The sequence below is a fragment of the Vidua chalybeata genome, assembly GCF_026979565.1.
Source record: "Vidua chalybeata isolate OUT-0048 chromosome W unlocalized genomic scaffold, bVidCha1 merged haplotype SUPER_W_unloc_2, whole genome shotgun sequence".
NCBI classification, from domain to species: domain Eukaryota; kingdom Metazoa; phylum Chordata; class Aves; order Passeriformes; family Viduidae; genus Vidua; species Vidua chalybeata.
Genome location: NW_026530331.1, coordinates 2023509 through 2044312, shown reverse-complemented (window position 1 = coordinate 2044312; position 20804 = coordinate 2023509). Strand labels below are relative to the sequence as shown.

Sequence of the window (20804 nt, the reverse complement as noted above, 5' to 3'; positions counted from 1 at the left end):
CAACACTTTTATAGCAGGAATTCCAGAGTTGTAGCTTCTCCAAAGAAGCTCTCTAAGCAGCATTCCTATGGTGCTTACATTCAGAGCTTTAAAATTGCCAGATTTTCTTAATTTTAGAACTGCACAATATAGTAAGTGCTGCAAATGAATTCCCGTTTCAGGCTGAAAAATGCTTCTCCAGAAGATGTGGAATATTATAACTGCCAGCAGGAACTTACAGATGATCTACATAAACAGTATCAAATAGTGGAGAGAATAATTGGTACGTGACAAACTTCCAGATAGAAAACAGTCTTGAGAATATTACACGTTTATTGCTTGCATGTTGAATTTATAGTTAAGAAATTTAGGTTTTTAATATCCCTAGCAGCTTAAGGCAAAACCAAATCTTTGATGAGGAGAAAAGTTATCATACTGTCTTTGCTGTGAAACTAGTTCATGTTGTCTTATCACCTAAAATGAGTGCTTTCTTAAAATACAGAAAGAAAATACTGATCTGGTATCTCTGATGCGTTTCTGCAGCTCATTCAAATCAGAAATCAGCAGCTGGTTATCCAGATTACTATTGCAAATGGCAAGGTCTGCCTTACTCAGAATGTAGCTGGGAAGACGGTGCTCTCATTGCCAAAAAATTTCAGACGCGTATTGATGAGTATTTTAGCAGAAACCAATCCAAGACTACTCCATTTAAGGACTGCAAGGTGAGTGTGTAATTTCAATGGATTTATACAGTTGCAATATTTTTTTTCAAAGCTGATCTATTTTATGCATTCAAAAATGCATATTATAAAATATTTTTGAATGCTGTCCATAACAGTAATAGTGATAGCCATATTTATATATGTAGGAAGTATTACTATTAAGAATAGACTTTGGTGTCCATGCCCATGGCAGGCGAGTTGGAACTAGATGTTCTTTAAGGTCCCTTCCAACCCAACCCATTCTATGATTCTATATTTGCTCCTACTTATTTTATTGCCATTCAAAGATGAAATTGTTTATTACTTTAATTTGTTTTAAAAGTAACCTTTGTAAATTAGTTCTTGTCATTTCTGTTGTGGAATTTAGATCAGCAAACTAATTTTAGCTTGCAAATGGGTGGATATTGTTATATGGCTTAGATGTTTGTCATGAATAAAGACTAAACTTGGTGACCAAACGGAATCGTACAGCTACTTTGTTTCTATAAGAAGATATATTGGTAACTTCACTTAGTAGTAGGACTGATGCTCAATTTGCTTTTGACAGATTCTAAAACAGAGGCCAAGGTTTGTTGCACTAAAGAAGCAGCCATCTTATATTGGAGGACATGAAGGTTTAGAGTTAAGAGATTATCAGTTAAATGGACTGAACTGGCTTGCCCACTCATGGTGCAAGTAAGTAGTCTTAAATTAGTCTTGCTGGTTTTAACTTGAAAGCATTTATAAATTTTGTTTGTTTGTTTGTTTGTTTTTTTAGAGGGAATAGTTGTATTCTTGCAGATGAAATGGGTCTGGGTAAAACAATACAAACAATTTCTTTTCTGAACTACTTGTTTCACGAACATCAACTGTATGGGCCTTTCTTGCTAGTCGTGCCACTTTCTACCTTGACATCTTGGCAAAGAGAGATTCAAACTTGGGCTCCTCAGATGAATGCTGTGGTTTACTTAGGAGATATAACTAGCAGAAATATGGTGAGTATTTCTTTGTATCATTGGAAATATTAGCAGTAAATAAGACTCACTTCATGTTCCCGTCTTATGCTAATCTCCAATATTTTGATTCTGAATGAGCAAATAATTATTTGAAACATTGCATGTGCTTAAAATGCAAATTAAAAGCATAAATTTTGATCTGATATGACTGAATGTGAAAAATTTCATTCTTGCTTAATAATAACAAGGATTAAAAATGCAACCTTGCATTTGAAAATAAATTGTCTTTTGTCATGCGATTATTTAGGTACATAAAATAACTATTTAAGCCAAACAGACATAATCTTAATTTGTTTCCTGAAAGGAAGACTATAAGGAACCTTATTCATTAAAGTTTAAAAACAAACAAAACAACCCAAAACACACAAAGAAATCCACAAAAAAGCCCAACCAAACAAAAGCTAACAAACACCCCACCACCACTGTTTAATAACTTTAAGAAAAAAAGCTTCACATGTTATGTTCTTTGTTCATGATCAGATTCTTGTATGTCACTGTCGTGGTTTGACATGGAAGTGAATTTTTTCCAGGAAGTTGGGTCAAACCAATCAGTGGTCAGGTTTGGATATTTCTATATTGCTATAGTACCTGAAGTCATCCTGAGTAATAAGACCATTTTTCTCTAGCTTATAGTTTGCTTGATTCTTCTTGTAGATAAGAACTCATGAATGGATGCATCCACAGACCAAGCGATTAAAATTTAATATACTTCTAACAACTTATGAAATTTTGCTGAAGGATAAGGTAATGACCCTTACTTCTTCAGGGATATATAAATAATTTGTACAATGTAAAATTCCTTTAGAGTTGGCACATATTTAGGTTCTGGGCTGTTAAATGAATGGGGGAGTATGACAACTTTACTCTTGGAAGTATGAAGGTTGTTTTCTTTAAGCACTTTTAGATTTTATGTATGTGTGGTTAGACTTTCTGCCCCCTCCCTTAACCCACATATCAAGTGGGTAAAACTTATTTTTCTTCAGTTTGCTTGTGCTTTACATTGTTACCAAAATCTGTAAAAATAAAAATCCATAACACCAATGTAGCATGAAGAAGCAGACATTCTTTATTTGGCTGAATGCATGAGGGGATATCTCCTCTGAAATACATGCTAAGTACAGGAAACATCCTGTTTATATGCTATATTTTACATACACATTCATAGGTTTTCCCCAGAAGAAACATACATATGATAATCATTTCCCTGAAGTCATTAACATATGTTCCCTCCCCTTTATGCATGTGTTCTGTTCTGGGGCTCTTTGTCATACCTGACCACCTGGTGAACTAGTAAAAGTTGGCACAACCTGGGCTGGTTGCTTTCCAGCTCTTCTTCCTACAGAATAAGCATTGTGTGGTTCCATAGGCCAATGTTTTTTGAAGGGTAAGCATTGTATTAACCCACCAGCTGCAAGCAATTCTTCATCTGGCAACAACATTTCTGTAGTAATTTCTTTGCATCTCAAAATCTCTCCTGTTAGTCATCCAGGAACTGGAAAAACAAACCAGTCCATAGCTCCAAACACCTGTGATTCACAACTCTGAAATCTCATGTTTTTTCTTTGTATTTGTGTGTGCAGTATTACATATATTTATATTACTACTCTCTTCCTGATGGTAGCATATAAAGTTATTGTTAATCTTAACAGCATATGATAATTATAATAAAAAAGTTTTGCTTGCTGACTTTCTATTTAAATTGTTTGTACATGCTGAAAAGAAGAGAGTCAATAGTGGATTTATGTTGGGATTTTTTGTCAATTGAAAATGTAAAGATCAGCTTTTTGTCTTCTTCCTCACCCTAAGTATAAACTTGGTTTATACTTTCTTTTAATCTTGGGATGCCTGCATAGCCTTTTGTTGAATCTAGCAAACATAAACCCCCTAATTATTATCAAAAACATATAGGTGTCCTTTTTTATATAAAATAAAAGGAGTGATGGTGTATATATAACCTCATGTAAAATGTCAGACATTGCATAATATATTAACTTGTATAATGTCTTTCCCTCTCCCCAATTTCTTGAAGTCATTCCTTGGTGGTCTGAATTGGGTATTTATAGGAGTTGATGAAGCTCATCGTTTAAAAAATGATGATTCACTTCTGTACAAGACTTTAATAGACTTTAAGTCTAATCATCGTCTTCTTATTACTGGAACCCCTCTGCAAAACTCCCTTAAAGAGCTTTGGTCTTTGCTGCACTTCATCATGCCAGAAAAGTAAGGAATGTGATAGGGGGGGTTTGTTGGTGTCGGGGGGGGGTATTGTAGTGATTGGAGAATCAATAAAGAATTGCATTGTGAAATAGTTTTAATATTTTTTATAAAATAGATGCACATATTTTTCATGCTGCTCTGGATAAATTGTTTTGGTAGCAGCTGTCACTTTTTCTGTTTTGGCAGTTCAGAAAAAGGATGGATTGATGTATGGCTCAAAACCTTGAAAACATGTTTCATCTTAATTTAAAAGGAAAATCATATGGATATGCTGTAGGGAAATAGAATGGAGCTGAGGATCTCATCTTTTCTGTGTTAACACCATGAATGAAAACCTCAATGCCCAATATCCAGTAATTTATTCAGGCGCGTGGTGTGATTCTTGGGGTAGTCCTGTGCAAGGCCAGGAGTTGGACTTTGATTATCTTTGTGGGTCTCTTCCAACTCAAGACATTCCATGATTCTATGATTCAGGCAGCCAGTTTCCCCTTACGATTTGCATAGAATAGGTTGACATTATTCTATACTGACCTCTGTTTATATTTAGAATAAATAAGAACACATCTTCCTTTCAAATATCTTGTAAATACAAAGCATTGTAACTCCAATTAATTTCAGTGCTATGCATTGCATTGACTTCTTCAGAACCTTACAAACAAAGCCACTAAGTTTGTTGTCTGGCACCTATTCTTCATTTGATCACAAAGTGCATTCTCTTAATCTGTTAGCACATACCAGAGGATAATCACATTTCAGCTAGTCCATACAAGCTGCAAAAGGTATGTGGTCTATTCTCTTGCACTTCCTCCAGCTATACAACTAATTTTCATGCTGCTCTTGAGAAATATAATTGAATTTCTATATCCTTCTACCTGTGTTTCCATGCAGAAAAGTAAAATGTTGTGTTTTCACTGAAGGAATTAAAATTCAAGACTTTGTTTTGAATTTTCATTCTGCAAAAGTTTGTTAATTTCCATTCTCTTATTTGCAGACAAAATATTTTGAATTTCTTGTGAGATGCAAAGTCAGAAACTTATGTAATAAAACAGAGGGGAGTAGTGAAGAAGTCTGTTTGTGTTTGTGCACATGGTATATTTATGTGTCTGTGTTCATGGTATGTCATTATTTTACCTTTATTCTTTCTGTGTTGAAGGTTTTCTTCCTGGGAAGATTTTGAAGAGGAGCATGGCAAAGGGAGAGAGTTTGGTTATGCAAGTCTTCACAAAGAACTTGAACCATTTTTACTCAGAAGAGTTAAAAAAGATGTAGAAAAGTCTTTACCTGCTAAGGTTGAACAAATTTTGAGGATGGAAATGAGTGCATTGCAGAAGCAATATTACAAGTAAGTAATGGCACTTTTTAATTTCTGCTATTTTAATGACATCTCTATATAAAAATTACTGATGTGTAATAATTTTCATAATGTAGTTTTAACTGATATTTTGAGAGCTTACATCCTTCATATTTCCACAAATTTTTAGAAATTACTTCCATTGTGTACATTTTGTATCATAGGTGGATTTTAACCAGGAATTATAAAGCCCTGAGTAAAGGTTCAAAAGGTAGTACCTCGGGCTTTTTGAACATTATGATGGAACTCAAGAAGTGCTGTAACCATTGCTACCTCATTAAACCACCAGATGATAATGAATTCTATAATAAACAGGAAGCCTTACAGGTAATACCTTTAAAAAAAAAAAAGTTAAGTGATTTTATATCTCTAATATGCATGCAATAATTGTATAGTGTTCTGTCAATTTATTTGTTCTTATTAAATTATGTTAAGAAAGACTGAGTTCTCTATCAAATGTGCATCCTGGGTTTTACAGGTAAGTGAATTGATTGTCTTTCTCTTTGTTTCTTAATTGGAACTGAATAATTGAGAGATCAATACTAAATAGAATATCCTTGGCTTGAATTATGATCAAAATAAAAAGGAAATAGTTTGAAATAGTCTGCATTTTCAGACTAAATAAACTGAATACCTATTTTAAACCCAGAATAAAATAAAACAGTTAAATAAACAGATAAATTGAATATAAATGCAAATGTATGTGACTGGCAGTGGTACACCAACAATCCATGTGATAGCAGAAAGTAATCTGCTGAATCTCTTTAAGCTTAGTCTATTTGTTTTGTTGTTATAAATGAAAGCAATTATAGTATCACTACCAAAGATGGTCTGTGATTGTGTTGTGGGTTTATAGTTGGGTTTTTTGTAAAGGTTAACTAATCTTTGTACTAAAACTGCTGAGAAACACAGCAACAAATAAAAGGACTGTTATAATTGATGCAGTTTATAACACCATAAATGTTTGGAAAGATCAAGGGTTTTTTTTCTGTAAACTTTGAAGTTTATAATGTAGAAACTTTCCCAAAACTACTTGATTGAAATCACAAGTTGTCACTGCACAAGCTTTTTTTTATTATAAAATGCTTTTCAAAGCTAAAGGATGTTTGCAACTTGGCATACTCTAACTATTCAAATTTATAATTAATCTCATCAGAACCATTCAGCCATTATTGCTGGTAATTGCATACTTGTAACAATGATTTCCTTGGCTCATCTGATTAAACTTTGTTAGCTCTAATTATGAATGATACATCCTTCTCATTTCTGGCATAAAGAATAAAAGCACCTAACTCCCAGCTTTTTACTCCCCAAAATTCTATCCTGAGCCTCTTCAGCTAGAGGCCTAATGATTTCAACATTAAATTCAGCATGCCACCTGAGTTTCTGTTCTAATTGTTTCGACTGGAGCTGAGAAGGTTGAACATCGTAACCCAGATAAAGCACGTTGACTTCTATTAACAGGATCCCTCTCACTTTTTTCTTGTCAGAAAAACTTGACTGATTAGGCAAAGTTTAAAAATACTTAGAGGATCAAGTACCAATGCTTAGGTCTGTTCAAAAGACAGAAGGTGAGGAGCAAGTAGGGCTAAGGTAGTCAGGTAATCTTCTTGTTTATTTGGTGGAAGAGAATTTGAGTCTGCACTGTAACTGCTCTAACTCATAGCACAGTATATTTGTTTAACTTTTTAATGAAATGTTACGATGCTGGTTTATGAGCCAGAGCTGAGAAATGCATTTATTTGAAAAACATGCTAGTCGGTACCCCTGTTGATTTCAGTTAGAGCACTTAAAGCTTTTATAATGAGTTTTTACAAGATCAGGACTGACTAAATGCTTATACAACTTTCATGTTCAGTTAATGAATGTCTAACCATCTGCAGTGTATGTTAGTGTTGAGGTGAACTTACTTTGCGATACATGCTTTCTTGTCGTGTAGCATTTAATACGTAGCAGTGGAAAACTAATCCTTCTTGACAAGCTACTGATTCGTCTACGAGAACGTGGCAACAGAGTACTGATTTTCTCTCAGATGGTGAGGATGCTAGACATCCTTGCAGAGTATTTGAAGTATCGTCAGTTTCCCTTTCAGGTAAGAATTTTGCTGGTAGTAGTCAAGAAGCCTTGATTTTTACCATTTTATTTTTTAAAAAGTGTCCTTTTTGTAGAAAGATTTATTAAAGTTTAATTTTTCTGTACAGTAAAAGACTAGCAATTACTATATGCCTAATAGTATTTTGAAATTAAACTGATTAATTGAAAGCATTACATTATTCTTATTTCCCCCCAATTGGTTTGGCAATTGAGAATTCAAGTTGCTCCAGATAGACTATAATAGGAGTTCCTTTTTAACTGTATCATTCAATCTCTTTAGAGACTTGATGGATCAATAAAAGGGGAATTGAGGAAACAAGCTTTGGATCATTTTAATGCAGAAGGCTCAGAGGTATGGTATAAGTAGGTGGTGGTTGTTTTTGTAATCTACTCAACTTTATTTTTTTTTCTTCTAGGAAATATAACAAATGTTGCACAAAAACTGAAGATAGAATAAAGTGAGGGATGTATTAGGTTGACATTTTATTACTTTTGCAGAGACTATAAGGTTTACAACCCATGCAACAAAAAAAAAAAAAAAATCCACAAATTCAACCAACCAAACAACCAAAAAAAACTTTAAAAAGCTAAGAGGAGGTTCAATAGGAAAGACAGAATTTATGAAAATGGTGTTTATAACTAATATAATTACATAGTTATATTTTTAGATTTTTGTCAGTGCTCTTTAGCAAAGTAATTTTAAGTGCTGTTTAGAAGCAGAAGAATTTAATTTGTTGTGTAGGACTTAATCCTTCAATTTTTATTGGAGCACTGAACTTTAACACAAGTTTTTGACATCAAATACCTACTTAAGCAATGGGCAGAATTAAGTTGTGTATATCTATAGTAAAAACTGTGGCGAACCCCGGATGTGGGAAGAAATGATGATGTCTGGCTCCAGATCAGAAGGCTGAAGGATAGCTTTATTAAAACTATACTATATTACATTAATATACTATTAAAAGAGATACTATACTATTCTACATACTTCTTACTTACCTATCTAACTCCTGACTCTCTGCTGAGAGTCCGAGACACAGCTGGATACGATTGGTCATTGAACCCAAACAACCTTCACCAGAATTCAATCAAGCAATCACTTCAGGTAAACAATCTCCAGACCACATTCTACATGGGGAAAACAAAGGAGCAGAGATAAAGATTGTTTTCTCTTCTTCTCTCTGTGCTTCTCCTGAGAGACAGAATTATGTCTCTCTGTCCAGAGAATGTGAATGTCACATATATCCTTGCATAAAGAAAAAAGTATCCTGAATAGCTTTAAATCTGGCTTCTGTTATCTTCATTTATTGCCTCTTATATTCTTGCCGTGGAAGAAACTGAAGAACTTATTTCTAACCATTGTTTGTGTACCACTTAAGATTCCTGGTTTATTTAGGTTTCCTATTATGGAAGTCATTCCATACCTTTGATAATCTTAGGCCTTTTGTCCTATATTGACAGGGTTTTTCAGTAATAGAAGCATAGCATTTGTCAGTTGCTGCTGAACTTATGTTTCTGTTATAGTTGAGGAGGAAGGACTTCATAACATAAACTTCAGTTATTTTTTAAATCCATGTCCTGGTTCAGGGCAAATTTGGGAGAGAATCCCCAAAGAGGTTCCTCTAGAAGGCAGATTCAATTGGCCCCTCCCCCCAACCGGTTTGAGGAAAAATACTTCCTTGGAGAAAAGTGGAAAAATCTGTTTATTAAACAAGAAAACCTAAACAATATTAAACAATGAAACTTCTTCCACTCCAAAAGAGGGACAAACTCAGAAAAATCCCCCCCCACCCCGGGCTGCAGCTCAGCTCACTCAGTCTCTTATCAGTCCCTCCGGCGCTGGAAATGCTGCGGCCCAGGCCCGGCCCGCTGGCCCACAGGTGCGAGCTGCTGGTGCTCTTCTTGGTGTTCAGTCCAGAGCAGGTTTGAGCAGGTACAAAGAAAAGGAAAAGCCACAGTCCAGGGAACTTCTTTGCCTCAGCTAGCTAAAACTAACTAAAAAGCAAAGGAGAGCTCTGTCTCGCTGTCTGTCTGTCCACAGACAACACAGTCCAGGAGAAGGAATGTGGAGGAGTGAGTGCAGTTTCTGAAAACAAACTCCGCACTTCTTCTCCCTCCCTTCACTCCTGGAACAAGTCTTAAAGGTGCAAAACTTATTATTCAGCATAAACAGAACAGATGATTGGGGATAAAAGCATCATACAGTCAACCTGGGACAGAAGTTAGTTCTGTTTTAAATTTCTAGTACAGACATATTTGCCTCTTTCTGGAATCTTTATAGTTGTACTGTACAGTTTTTAAGATGAAGGGGGATCCAAATTTCACATGGTATTCAAGAATGAAGACAAACTGGAGTTGTGCAGCAATAAAATTGTTACCTGTTTTATTCTTTATTTCTTTCCTAATAATAAAATTCATGCCTTTTTTTCTTTTTTTTTTTTTTGCTAATACTGAGTTAAAGTATTCATGGAAATATTTACAACTCCAAGGACTCATTCCTTAGCAGTAATGGTTTCTATTAGCTTTGTACTTAAAACTCAAATTTATTTCCTATTTATCTTTAGTTTAATATGGTTTTTATTGCCTTTCTCATAAGATCATTCTGTAGTCCCTTGTAGTTGACCCTGAATAACTCCATATCATCTGCAAACTTTGTCACCTTATTACACATCTTATTCTTTATGAATATGTTGAAGAGCATTGACCCCAGCAGAATACCTTTGTTTTCTTTACAAAAACACAGATGAACTTGGGCACACATGAGGCTTTAACAATAAGGGGTGGTGGTGTATTTTTTGGCAGTGTTTCGCTTGTTTTTTTTCTCCCCGAGTGGCTTTTGTTCATCTTCTAGAGTGCTGCTTCCTTTAAACTGTGGAGAAGCCGATACCTGTTTGCAAGAGAAGTTGATATCAGTTTGCTTTATACTTATACAAGGTCTGACTGGACTGGAGTTGTCTTCATAGCAGCTCATATGGTGCTGTTTTAGATTTGTGATGAAAACAATGCTAATAACACACCAGTGTGTTAAGCTGTTGCTGAACATTGTTTACATAGTATCAAGGCCTTCTCTGTTTCTCACTCTGCTCTTCCAGTGAATAGATTGGGTGGTTCACAAGAGGTTGGGAGGGGACATAACCAGGCATATGGCCTGAACTAACTAGAGAGATTCCATGCCTTATAACATCATGCTCAGCAATAAAAAAAAAGTAGAGGAAGGGATTTAGGGAGATTAGCTATCTTTTGCTTGGGAATTGGCTGGGCATCAGTCCTGCCTATGGGAAGGTGGCAAGAGATTACATTTGCATCACTTGTTCTGTTTTCTTTCTCTCTTTTTCCGCTTCTCCTTTGCTTATTAAACAATTTTTATCTTGACCCCCAAGTTTCCCTGCTTTCAGTCTTCCTTTCTTCTTCCCTGTCCCACTGGGGGTGTGAGCAAGAAGTGATTGTGTGGCTGCATGGTGCTTAACTGCCTATAAAAAATACTAGCTGGTCTAAAGAAAACAGTGGACTGATACTTGTTGAAGATGAAGGCCATTGATACTGTCCCTCACAGCGTCCTTCTGGACAATTGTCCAACTGTGGGATGAGCAGGTTCATGATGTGCTGGGTGAAGAACTGATGGAAGGGCAGAGCTCAAAGGTTTGTAGTGAATGGAGCTACATCTGCCTGGTGACTATTCACTAGTGGTATCCCTCAGGGTTCAATTCCAAAGCCAGTCAGTCCTGTTCAATATTTTTATCAATGATCTGGATGCAGGAGATGAATGCACCATTAGCAAGTTTGCTGATGATACCAAACTAAGAGGGGCTGTTGGCTCTCTTGAGGGACAATAGGCCTTGCAGAGGGATCTAGATAGGTTGGAGCACTGGGCAACCATCAGTGCCATGAAATTTAGCAAGTCCAAGTACCAGATCCTGTACCTGGGATAGAGTCATGCTGGGCACAAGTATAGATTGGGAGAGGAGTTGTGTGGAAAGCAGCCCTGCAGAAAGGGATCTGGGGATGCTGGTCAGCAGCAGGCTCAGTATAAGTCAGCAGTGAGCCCTGGCAGCCAAGAGAGCAAACCTCATCCTGGGGGGCATCAAACACAGTAGAACCAGTTGGTCAAAAGAGGTGATGATCCTGCTGTATTCAGTGCTGATGTGGCCTCACCTTGAGTACTGTGTGCAGTTGTGGGCCCCACAACTTAAGAAGGATGTGAAAGTCCTTGAATGTATCCAGAGAAGGGCAACCAAGCTGGTGAAAGGGCTGGAAGGAATGTCCTGTGAGGAGCAGCTGAGGAGACTGGGTTTGTCTAGTTTGGAGAAAAGGAAGCTGAAGGGTGACCTCATGGCTCTCTACAGCTTCCTGGGGAGGGGAAGTGGAGAGGGAGATGCTGAGCTCTTCTCCCTAAGATCCAGTGACAGGACACATGGGAATGGTTCAAAGCTGGGGCAGGGGAAGTTCAGAGTTGACAGTAGGAAACATTTCTTTACTGAGAGGGTGGTCAGACACTGGAACAGGCTTCCTAGAGAGGTGGTCCATGCCCCAGGCCTGTCAGTGTTCAAGAGGCATTTGGACAAGGCCCTTATTAACATGCTTTAACTTTTGGTCAGCCCTGAAGTGATCAGGCAGTTGGACTGGATCATCCTTGTCAGTCTCTTCCAACCAAAATAGTTTAGTCTATTCTATTCAAATAGAAAGCCACTGGCTCTAGACATGACAAACAACTTCTTGTATTACAAGTCTAACAAATGTTTATGATAAAGAAATATATGAGTTCATAGTCTGCTCCACAGAGCATATAAAGAAGTGTCATATTGGTTCTTTAAAGGAATATTATAGCTAATATATATAAAGCTATTTCTTCTTTTATAATTTCAGGACTTCTGCTTTTTGCTGTCTACCAGAGCTGGAGGATTAGGTATAAACTTAGCATCTGCTGACACTGTAGTTATATTTGATTCTGATTGGAATCCACAGAATGATCTGCAGGCACAGGCTAGAGCTCATAGGATTGGACAGAAGAAACAGGTACATGCGCTTGTCTTTTAAGTACCAAACCTGAAGGAGGAATTCATTATGTTAGCCATAAGCTGTCTGTCTGGCCCATCACAGTCCTTATGTATTTTGAGAATAACTAATACTTGCTAAAAATATCTAAAAATGTTAATATTAATGATTTGCCTTTTAAATATTTTTTTTAAATCTCCCTATACAGAGAGATAGCACAGCAGCTGTAGTATATAGATGGGTAGGAGAAGAGTTGCGGACTTGTTCCATGTTCATTGGCATTGTATCATTCTAGAAAGTAACTGCTGTATTTCAGGCACGTCCATTTTGCTTTGTTTAATACTTTGTAGTTCTCTTTGGGTTTCTTTCTTGCAGAATACTTCAAGTAGTAATCAGACATAACACATTTCCTTGTGGCCATGCTTGTGCTTAATCATAGAAACTTAGAGGAGAGGTCTAAGAATGTTTTTTAAATATAATTTCTATAGAGACTGTGTAACATGATTGACTGGTTTCATATATGCAATACTAATTCAATAAGATTTAGATTTGTAATAATGGCTAATATTTCTCCCTGTTGTTGCTCAAGGGTTTTTTGTTAACTTCATCTGTGTATTTTTTCATGGGTAACTTGTGAGCAGGCAAATAAAACCTTTTTTGTAATATACATAGGTTAATATTTATCGGCTAGTCACAAAAGCATCAGTAGAGGAAGACATTCTTGAAAGAGCCAAGAAAAAGATGGTGTTAGATCACTTAGTAATTCAGAGAATGGACACTACAGGGAAAACTGTACTACATACAGGCTCTACTCCCTCCAGGTATATTTGTTTATTCTTTCATATTACCTTATGCTTAAGTATACCTGACTATTTGAGTAAAAATGCAAGTCATTTCACTTGGTTAATAAAAGGCAAAAAATATGTGGTAAGGAGTTATGTAAGTAAAGACTGCAAAGTATATTGTCCATGTCATTTATTTTTTTGCATATTAAAACTAGTTTTTATTTAGGACAAAAGGAAATTTGAGTCATGGTTATAGTAAATTGGAACCGTTCACTAAGATAAAGTGTTTATGTGAAACTTTCTGTATTTCAGCTCAACACCTTTTAATAAGGAAGAGTTATCAGCAATTTTGAAGTTTGGTGCTGAGGAACTTTTTAAAGAACCTGAAGGGGAAGAAGAGGAGCCTCAGGTAAATGGAACAGTGCATCTACACTTGGTCGACAGAGAAACATATGAATTGTTTTGTTGTAAAGAGAAACTTCTGTTTCAGGAAATGGATATAGATGAAATCCTGAAGAGGGCTGAAACTCGAGAAAATGAACCAGGTCCACTGACTGTAGGAGATGAGTTGCTTTCACAGTTCAAGGTATTGCTCTGTTCCCTCCCTCTTTCCTTAATTATACTTTCCTTTATTAATGCTATTTTTTTGTTCTTCTTTACCTATTTATCTTTCCTTCATTCTTACATCATTCATACATCATGTGATGGGTGAGCAACTGGCTCATGTGTTGGGCAAAAAGGGTTATAGTGAATGGGGTGACATCAGACTGGCAACCTGTCACTATTGGGGTTCCACAGGGCTCCATCTTAGGCCCTGTGCTCTTTCAACATCTTCATAAATGACTTGAATACAGGACTTGAAGGGATACGAAGTAAATTTGCAGATGATACAAAATTGGGAGGAGATGTTGCCCCCCTCAAAGGCAGAGAGGCCCTGTTGCATCCCGGACTTTGGGTTTAGATTAGGGTTTTTAATTTATGTTAAAATAAGTCAAGTTCTGTAATCCCGCGTTTCCCCCGCGTTGTTCCCCCCCCCCCGCGGTTTCTGGCCCCCTGCTGATGGCTCTTACCCCTGTGCCGCTCCTGTAACCACCCTGCCGTCCGGCCCCGGGAAACCCCATGCTGGCCACCCCGAGCCACACGATCCCGCTCAGCCCAAGGCTCGGTGCCCGCCCCTGCGGTGTTCTCTGGTTGGTCGCTGTTGCTGGCATCACCGCCACGGCAGCTGCCCCTATTGGCCAGCAGGCCGTGGATCCTCTCGCCCCGCCCCTCCATAAAACCCTATCCCACCGGCAGTCAGGCGCCATTTTCTCCCATGCGAGTGCCGGGAGCAGTCGCGTCTTTCCATCGAACCGCGCCATGTGTGACCAATAAACCGTTCCTGCCAAGCACGGAGTAAATGGACAAATTCCTTACCTCTTTGCCGGGTCCCTAGCGCACGGTAACAGAGGCTGGCCAGCCCACGCGCCCGAGACACGGAGCCGTGTCCGGGAACCCGTGGCAGCAAACCCCGGCAGCACGTGGAAGCTACGCCACAGTCGGGCTCCCAAGAGCCGCGTGCAGCCGGGGAGAGCGAAAACCCACGCCGCAAGGCCCTGCAGAGAGACCTCAAGAAATTAAAGAAATGGGCAATCACCAGCCATATGAAGTTTAACAAGGGCAAGTGCCAGATTCTGCACTTGGGATGGAGCAACCCTGGATGTATGGGCAGACTGAGGAATGAGAGGCTGGAAAGCAGTGCCATGGAAAGGGACTGGGTGTCCTGGTTGACAGCAAGTTGAATATGAGTCAGCAGTGCCCTGGCAGCCAGGAGGGCCAACTGTGTCCTGGGGGGAATCAGGCCCAGCATTGCCAGCCTGGCAAGGGAGGTGATTTTCCCACTCTGTTCTGCACTGCTGCGGCCTCACCTTGAGTATTGTGTGCAATTTTGGGTGCCACAATATAACAAAGACATTAAGCTATTAGAGAGCATCCAAAGGAGGGCCACAAGGATGATGAAAGGCCTTGAGGGGAAGCCTTATGAGGAGCAGCTGAGGTCACTTGGCTTGTTCAGTCTGGAGAAGAGGAGACTGAGGGGAGACCCCATTGCAGTCTTCACGAACATCCTCACGAAGGGACATGGAGGGGCAGGCACTGATCTCTTCTCCCTGGTGACCAGTGACAGGACTTGAGGAAACAGCATGGAGCTAAGTCAGAGGAAGTTTAGGTTGGGTATAAGAAAAAGGTTCTTCGCCCAGGGGGTGGTTGGGCACTGGAACAGGCTCCCCAGGGAAGTGGTCACAGCACCAAGCCTGTCTGAGTTCAAGTGTTTGGACAATGCTCTCAGGCACATGGTGTGACTCTTGTGGGTGTCCTGTGCAGAGCCAGGAGTTGGACTTTGGTCCCTGTGGGTCCCTTCTAACTTAGCATATTCTGTGATTCTGTGAAATGTGTGAAACACTAAGTTAGCTCTTTGGCATGCAATGTCTAACATATACAGGTGTCATGGTTTGACACTGGCCCAATGCCAGGCGCCCGCGAGAGTTGCTCGCTCACCCTTCCCTGCCACAGCTAGGTAGAGGAGAGCAAAAAAAATTAACGAAGGGTTCATGAGTTGAGATAAGGACCAGGAGAAAACACTTCAAGGGCAAAACAGGCTCAACTTAAGGTTGCAAAGTGAATTATTACTAACAGAATCAGAGGAGGATAATGAGAAGTAAAATAAGCCCTTAAAACACCTTTTTCCCCTCATCCCCTCCCTCCTTCCCATTGACAGTGCAGGGAGACAGGGCATGGGGGGTTTGGTCAGTTCATCACCCGAAATTTTCTTCCACTACTCCGGGAGAGGAGTCCTTCCCCGTGAGACCATGGGGTCCCTCCCATGGGAGACAATTCTCCGTGAACTTCTCTGGCATGGGTCCACTCTTACGAGCAGCAGTCCTACCACACTTGCTGCAATGTGAATTCCCCCCACGGGCAGACAGTCCTCCCAAAACGGCCACGACGTGGGTCACTCTTCCACAGGGTGCAGTCCTCCAAGGACAGGCTGCTCCAGCCTGGAAGCAAGGGCCCTCTCTCTCCACCGGGTCTTCCACTGGATGACAGCCTCCTCCAGGCATCCACCCACTCCAGCATGGGCACCTCCCCCATGGGCTGCAGGTGGATCTCTGCATCCCCCATGGACCCATGGGCTGCAGGGAAACAACCTGCTTCACCATGGTCTTCACCATGGCCTGCAGAGGGATCTTGGCTTTGGCGCCTGGAGCACCTCCTCCCCCTCCTTCTCCACTGACTTTGGTGTTGCCATGTTGTTTTCCCTCACCTCCTCCTCTTCTCTGACTAGACGGAAAAACTGTGTGCCCTTTGTTTTGATTTTCTTCTTAAATATGTTATCACAGAAGCGTTACCAACCTCTCTAATTTGCCCAGCTTTGGCCAACAGCATGTCCATCTTCAGAGCCATCAGGGATTGGCTCTGCTGGACATGGTGGAAGCTTCCAGCAGCTTCTCACAGAAGCCACCTCTGTGGCCCCCTCCCCCCAGAAAAAACCCAGGCTGTGCAAAACCAATACAACAGGGTAATTACTTCCAGTGCAAGCATGTAAAATACATTATATATTTTGCTAACAAAATGAGAAAGATATTTACAAATACATTAGTCCTTGATTGAATTGTTATCATACTGGGGATATCTGTTTTTAATTTAATGCTTTATGCTGTTAAGCACCTGTATTACTTCTGAAAACAAAGAATGAAATTTGGATTTCTTAGCTGATGACTTTTAAAAACTTCTTTCAGCCCTCATATAGACATAAATGCCAGATATGCTTAACTGGATAATACTTAAAGTATTAAGTGAGTCAAATTGTGGATGGTGAGGTATTTTTGTTGGTTGGGGCATTTTTTCTTTGTTTTTGTGGGTCTTTTTGTTGTTTAGGTTTGGTGTGGTTTTGTTTGGTTTTGTTTAAATCAGGGCTGGACTTCTTTAGATCAGTAGAGTAGTAAATAAATTTTATGTTCATCATTCATTTGCAATATACTGTGATTTCTACAGTTTATTAATGTTTAGTTAGTTCTACCTTATTATACTTTCATATTAACTCTGACATATAGTTAGACTTGCTCTCTGTTTTGAAGGAATTTAAACAACAATCACAGCTATCGGGTATGCATTTTATCGTGGTTTTATAGTTCTCAACTTGTAAAAGAAGAAAAATATTCTTATCTTTATATTCAGCCATGTTGTATGCAGTGTGTGTGTGTTTCATTTCTGAAAATATTTTCATTAGAGACAGTCCTTCATGAAGCATTTTATATGTGTACATTTTGTGTATATACAAATAAATAAAATGTGTCATTCTGAACTAAGTTTTCCTAATATATTAATTACTGGCTCTTTGTATAAGTAAAGGATGTATTGATTTGGTGAAAATACTTATCTTCCAATATCTAAGGTGGCTAACTTTTCAAATATGGATGAAGATGACATTGAGTTGGAACCAGAACAAAATTTAAGAAACTGGGAAGAAATCATTCCAGAAGTCCAGCGGCGACGAATAGAAGAGGAAGAAAGACAAAAAGAGCTTGAAGAAATATATATGCTGCCAAGGATGAGAAACTGTGCAAAACAGGTATCTCTGGGTTTTGACTGACTAACTGATTTTGTTGTTATTATTATTTGGGTTTTCTATTGCAGTTGTTTTGGCTTGTACTTTTGGGTTGGGTGGTTTTCATGTGTGGCACCCACACACACCCCCCTCATTTTTGACAGGCTAGATAACATTAATAAAATGTTTAGTCATGTAGCTTTGAACTACTTAATCTGAAATTCCAGATCAGCTTTAATGGAAGTGAAGGGAAACACAGTAGGAGGAGAAGATATTCTGGATCTGATAGTGACTCAGTCTCAGAAAGAAAACGACCAAAAAAACGTGGAAGACCGCGAACTATTCCTCGAGAAAATATTAAAGGATTTAGTGATGCAGAGATTAGGCGGTAAGATGTGGGGGGACATGCATGTTTAAAGGGAAAAAACTTTTTTTTTGTTATTTTAGAGTTTGAAAATATGGAAACTAGTCTATTTTGCATTTATTTAGTTTAAATTTTTTATTCTAGGCATTTAAGGCTTTACTCTTGAGTAGTTTGGGGTGCTGATGTAAGGAACTGTTATGTGCAGAATTTGAACCTATTTTGGTGAGGAATAACTTGAGTTCAAAAAATGTTCTACAAAAAGGTTCAGCGAGTTTTGTTTTTTTTTTAATTTCTTGCCATTGTATTTGTGTTAATGTTATATGATGCATTTTAAAACTAAACAAAAAAAATTATTTTGATACGTTGTTGTGGTTTAACCTCAGTAGGCAGCTAAGCACCACACAGCTACTTGCTCAGTCTCCTCCAGAGGGACTGGGGAGAGAATCAGAAGGGTAAAAATGAGAAAACTTGTAGGTTGAGATAAAGACAGTTTAATGGGGAAAGCAAAAGCCACACGCACAAGAAAAGCAAAACAAGGAATTAATTTATCACTTCCCACTAACAAGTATTTACTCATTTCCTGGAAAGCAGGGCTTCACCATGTGTACCAGTTATTTGGGAAGACAGATACCATAACACCAAACATCCCCTCTCCCTCTTTCTACACAGTTTTTATTGCTGAGCATGACACCATATGATCTGGAATAACCCTTTGGTCAGTTGGGGTCAGCTGTCCCAGCTGTGTCCCCTCTCAACTTCTTGTGCACCCCCAGCCTACTCACTGGTGGTCATATGAGAAGCAGTAAAGGCCTTGATGCTGTGAAAACACTATTAAGCAAGAGCTGAAACATTAGCATGTTATCAACAATGCTTTGGTCACAAATCCAAAACATATTAGCAGATATGGTGCGCTGAACAAAATTAGCTTTATCTCAGCAAAACCCAGTACATAAGTGAATCTGTGCAACTGGTCCCACAATATTTGATGCTAAAAATACTTCTTTGGGACAAGGAGTAGAAATTGTTTTGCTTTACTTTGGTTTGTAAAATGCTACTTTGCTTCTGTAATTTAAGTATTCATTTTTCTCTAAAATACTGTACAGTTTATAAAATATTTTTGAGTATATAAATAACCTTTAAGAGCCTTGTTTCCTTTTGATTTTATCTAATATATAATGGTTTGCTGCTTTTGTCAGGGGTATTCTTGTGCTTGAATTCCTTTATCTTTCATGTTATGTTTTCCTAAGTCTTAAAATCACCTTAAAATTGCAGCTAGCTTCTCTTTATTATAAGACACCTAACATAATATCTGAATTCTCAATTTACTATAAATCCACATTTGATTTTTATGATTAGACACATCACATTGCTGAATTCTTTGTCATGTGAAACTAATTAGCAAAGTAACTTTTGAAAGAAATTGTATCTTCTGTTGTTTTATTTATATAATTTATTAAAACAAATAGAACTCTAGTTTTAAATGTGGGTTGTCTTCATTTAGTAAGCCGTCCTAGTCTCTCTAGGTCTTATTTTCTTTTCATTGTCCACATAGCCTTGTACTAAGACTTTACACATACATTTTCAAAACCAATGTAGTTAAGCATACATTTTTTAACTGCAAAATTATTTTCTGTTATTAGGTTTATAAAGAGTTACAAGAAATTTGGTGGCCCACTTGAAAGGTAAACTAATTTGCTTATATTTGTATAGCAATTTGGTACCTTGTTTCCATTAAAATTAAACAGTACACCAAGAAACCTTAGGTTAAAGAGGAAATAGTGTGCCTAATCTTTTGATTGTACTGTGACATGAATTTAAATTGTTTTTTTCCTTTCATCATATATGGTATGTATGTAGACAGCCAGTTTGACAAATCTTTACATTTTGCAAGACTGCTTGCTTTTTCTTTATACTTAACCTACTATTCTGTTAATTCTGCATTAGTGAGTCATTCCAGTTTTTTTGTTTGATAAGTGAATAAAACCATAGACTTAATAATAGTTCCTTTTCTATTTAAAAGAATGTGTTGAAATGTAACTCAAAACTGCATCAATAGGATCCTTTATATTTCCTGTTGCATAGTCCTTTATGTGAAATACCCTTTTTTATATTTTCTGTATTCTTTTCTTTAGCTGCTTTTAACTGCATGCATTAAAATTTTATGCAGCAAGTGTGGATGAATGATAACTTACAGGATCACTTTTCTAGTTTCAAAATTGAAAGGAGTCATTCATAATACTAAAGTTTTAGAACTGTAAAAGCATATTTGTTTTCTTCCAGGTTAGATGCTATAGCTAGAGATGCTGAGCTAGTTGATAAATCTGAGCTAGACCTTAGACGTCTGGGAGAACTTGTACATAATGGATGCATTAAGGCTTTAAAGGACAATTCCTTTGGCCAAGAAAGAGCAGGTAAAGTGTGTTTGGGGGTGGGGGAGAGGAATAAAAAGTGTCAAAGAGATATGAACAATTCTTGCACTCTGATTATAACAAAACAATTGTGTTAGGGGAAAACATTAACAAAATGTTAGCATGCTAGGTGATTTAGAAAAAAGGATTTCAGTAAGAAGACTTTTTGGTTTTGTTTTTCTTCCCCCTTTCCCTGAGTGAGTTGTCATAGTAGAATGTAATATGGTTTTGCTTTACCGTGAAATTTAAAATTAATCTGCTACTATTAACTAGAAGACCTTGAGGTTCTGGAGTTTAATTAAAGCATTTGTT

The 20804-nt window shown here is 38.0% G+C and overlaps 1 protein-coding gene across 6 annotated transcripts in view; it reads left to right on the top strand.

Moving 5' to 3' along the window:
- Positions 1-20804, top strand: part of LOC128782875 (chromodomain-helicase-DNA-binding protein 1-like) — a 110092-nt gene that overhangs the window by 73907 nt on the left and 15381 nt on the right. For all 6 annotated transcript variants that reach the window (XM_053933375.1, XM_053933376.1, XM_053933374.1 and 3 more), the window contains 18 exons: positions 162-262; positions 523-701; positions 1249-1376; positions 1459-1675; positions 2351-2440; positions 3726-3916; positions 5067-5255; positions 5429-5591; positions 7204-7356; positions 7639-7710; positions 12222-12371; positions 13023-13171; positions 13448-13544; positions 13626-13721; positions 17568-17744; positions 17948-18108; positions 19725-19766; positions 20365-20495. In XM_053933375.1, coding sequence (XP_053789350.1) covers positions 162-262; positions 523-701; positions 1249-1376; positions 1459-1675; positions 2351-2440; positions 3726-3916; positions 5067-5255; positions 5429-5591; positions 7204-7356; positions 7639-7710; positions 12222-12371; positions 13023-13171; positions 13448-13544; positions 13626-13721; positions 17568-17744; positions 17948-18108; positions 19725-19766; positions 20365-20495 — 2486 coding nt within the window. The remainder of the gene's footprint in view (positions 1-161; positions 263-522; positions 702-1248; positions 1377-1458; positions 1676-2350; positions 2441-3725; positions 3917-5066; positions 5256-5428; positions 5592-7203; positions 7357-7638; positions 7711-12221; positions 12372-13022; positions 13172-13447; positions 13545-13625; positions 13722-17567; positions 17745-17947; positions 18109-19724; positions 19767-20364; positions 20496-20804) is intronic.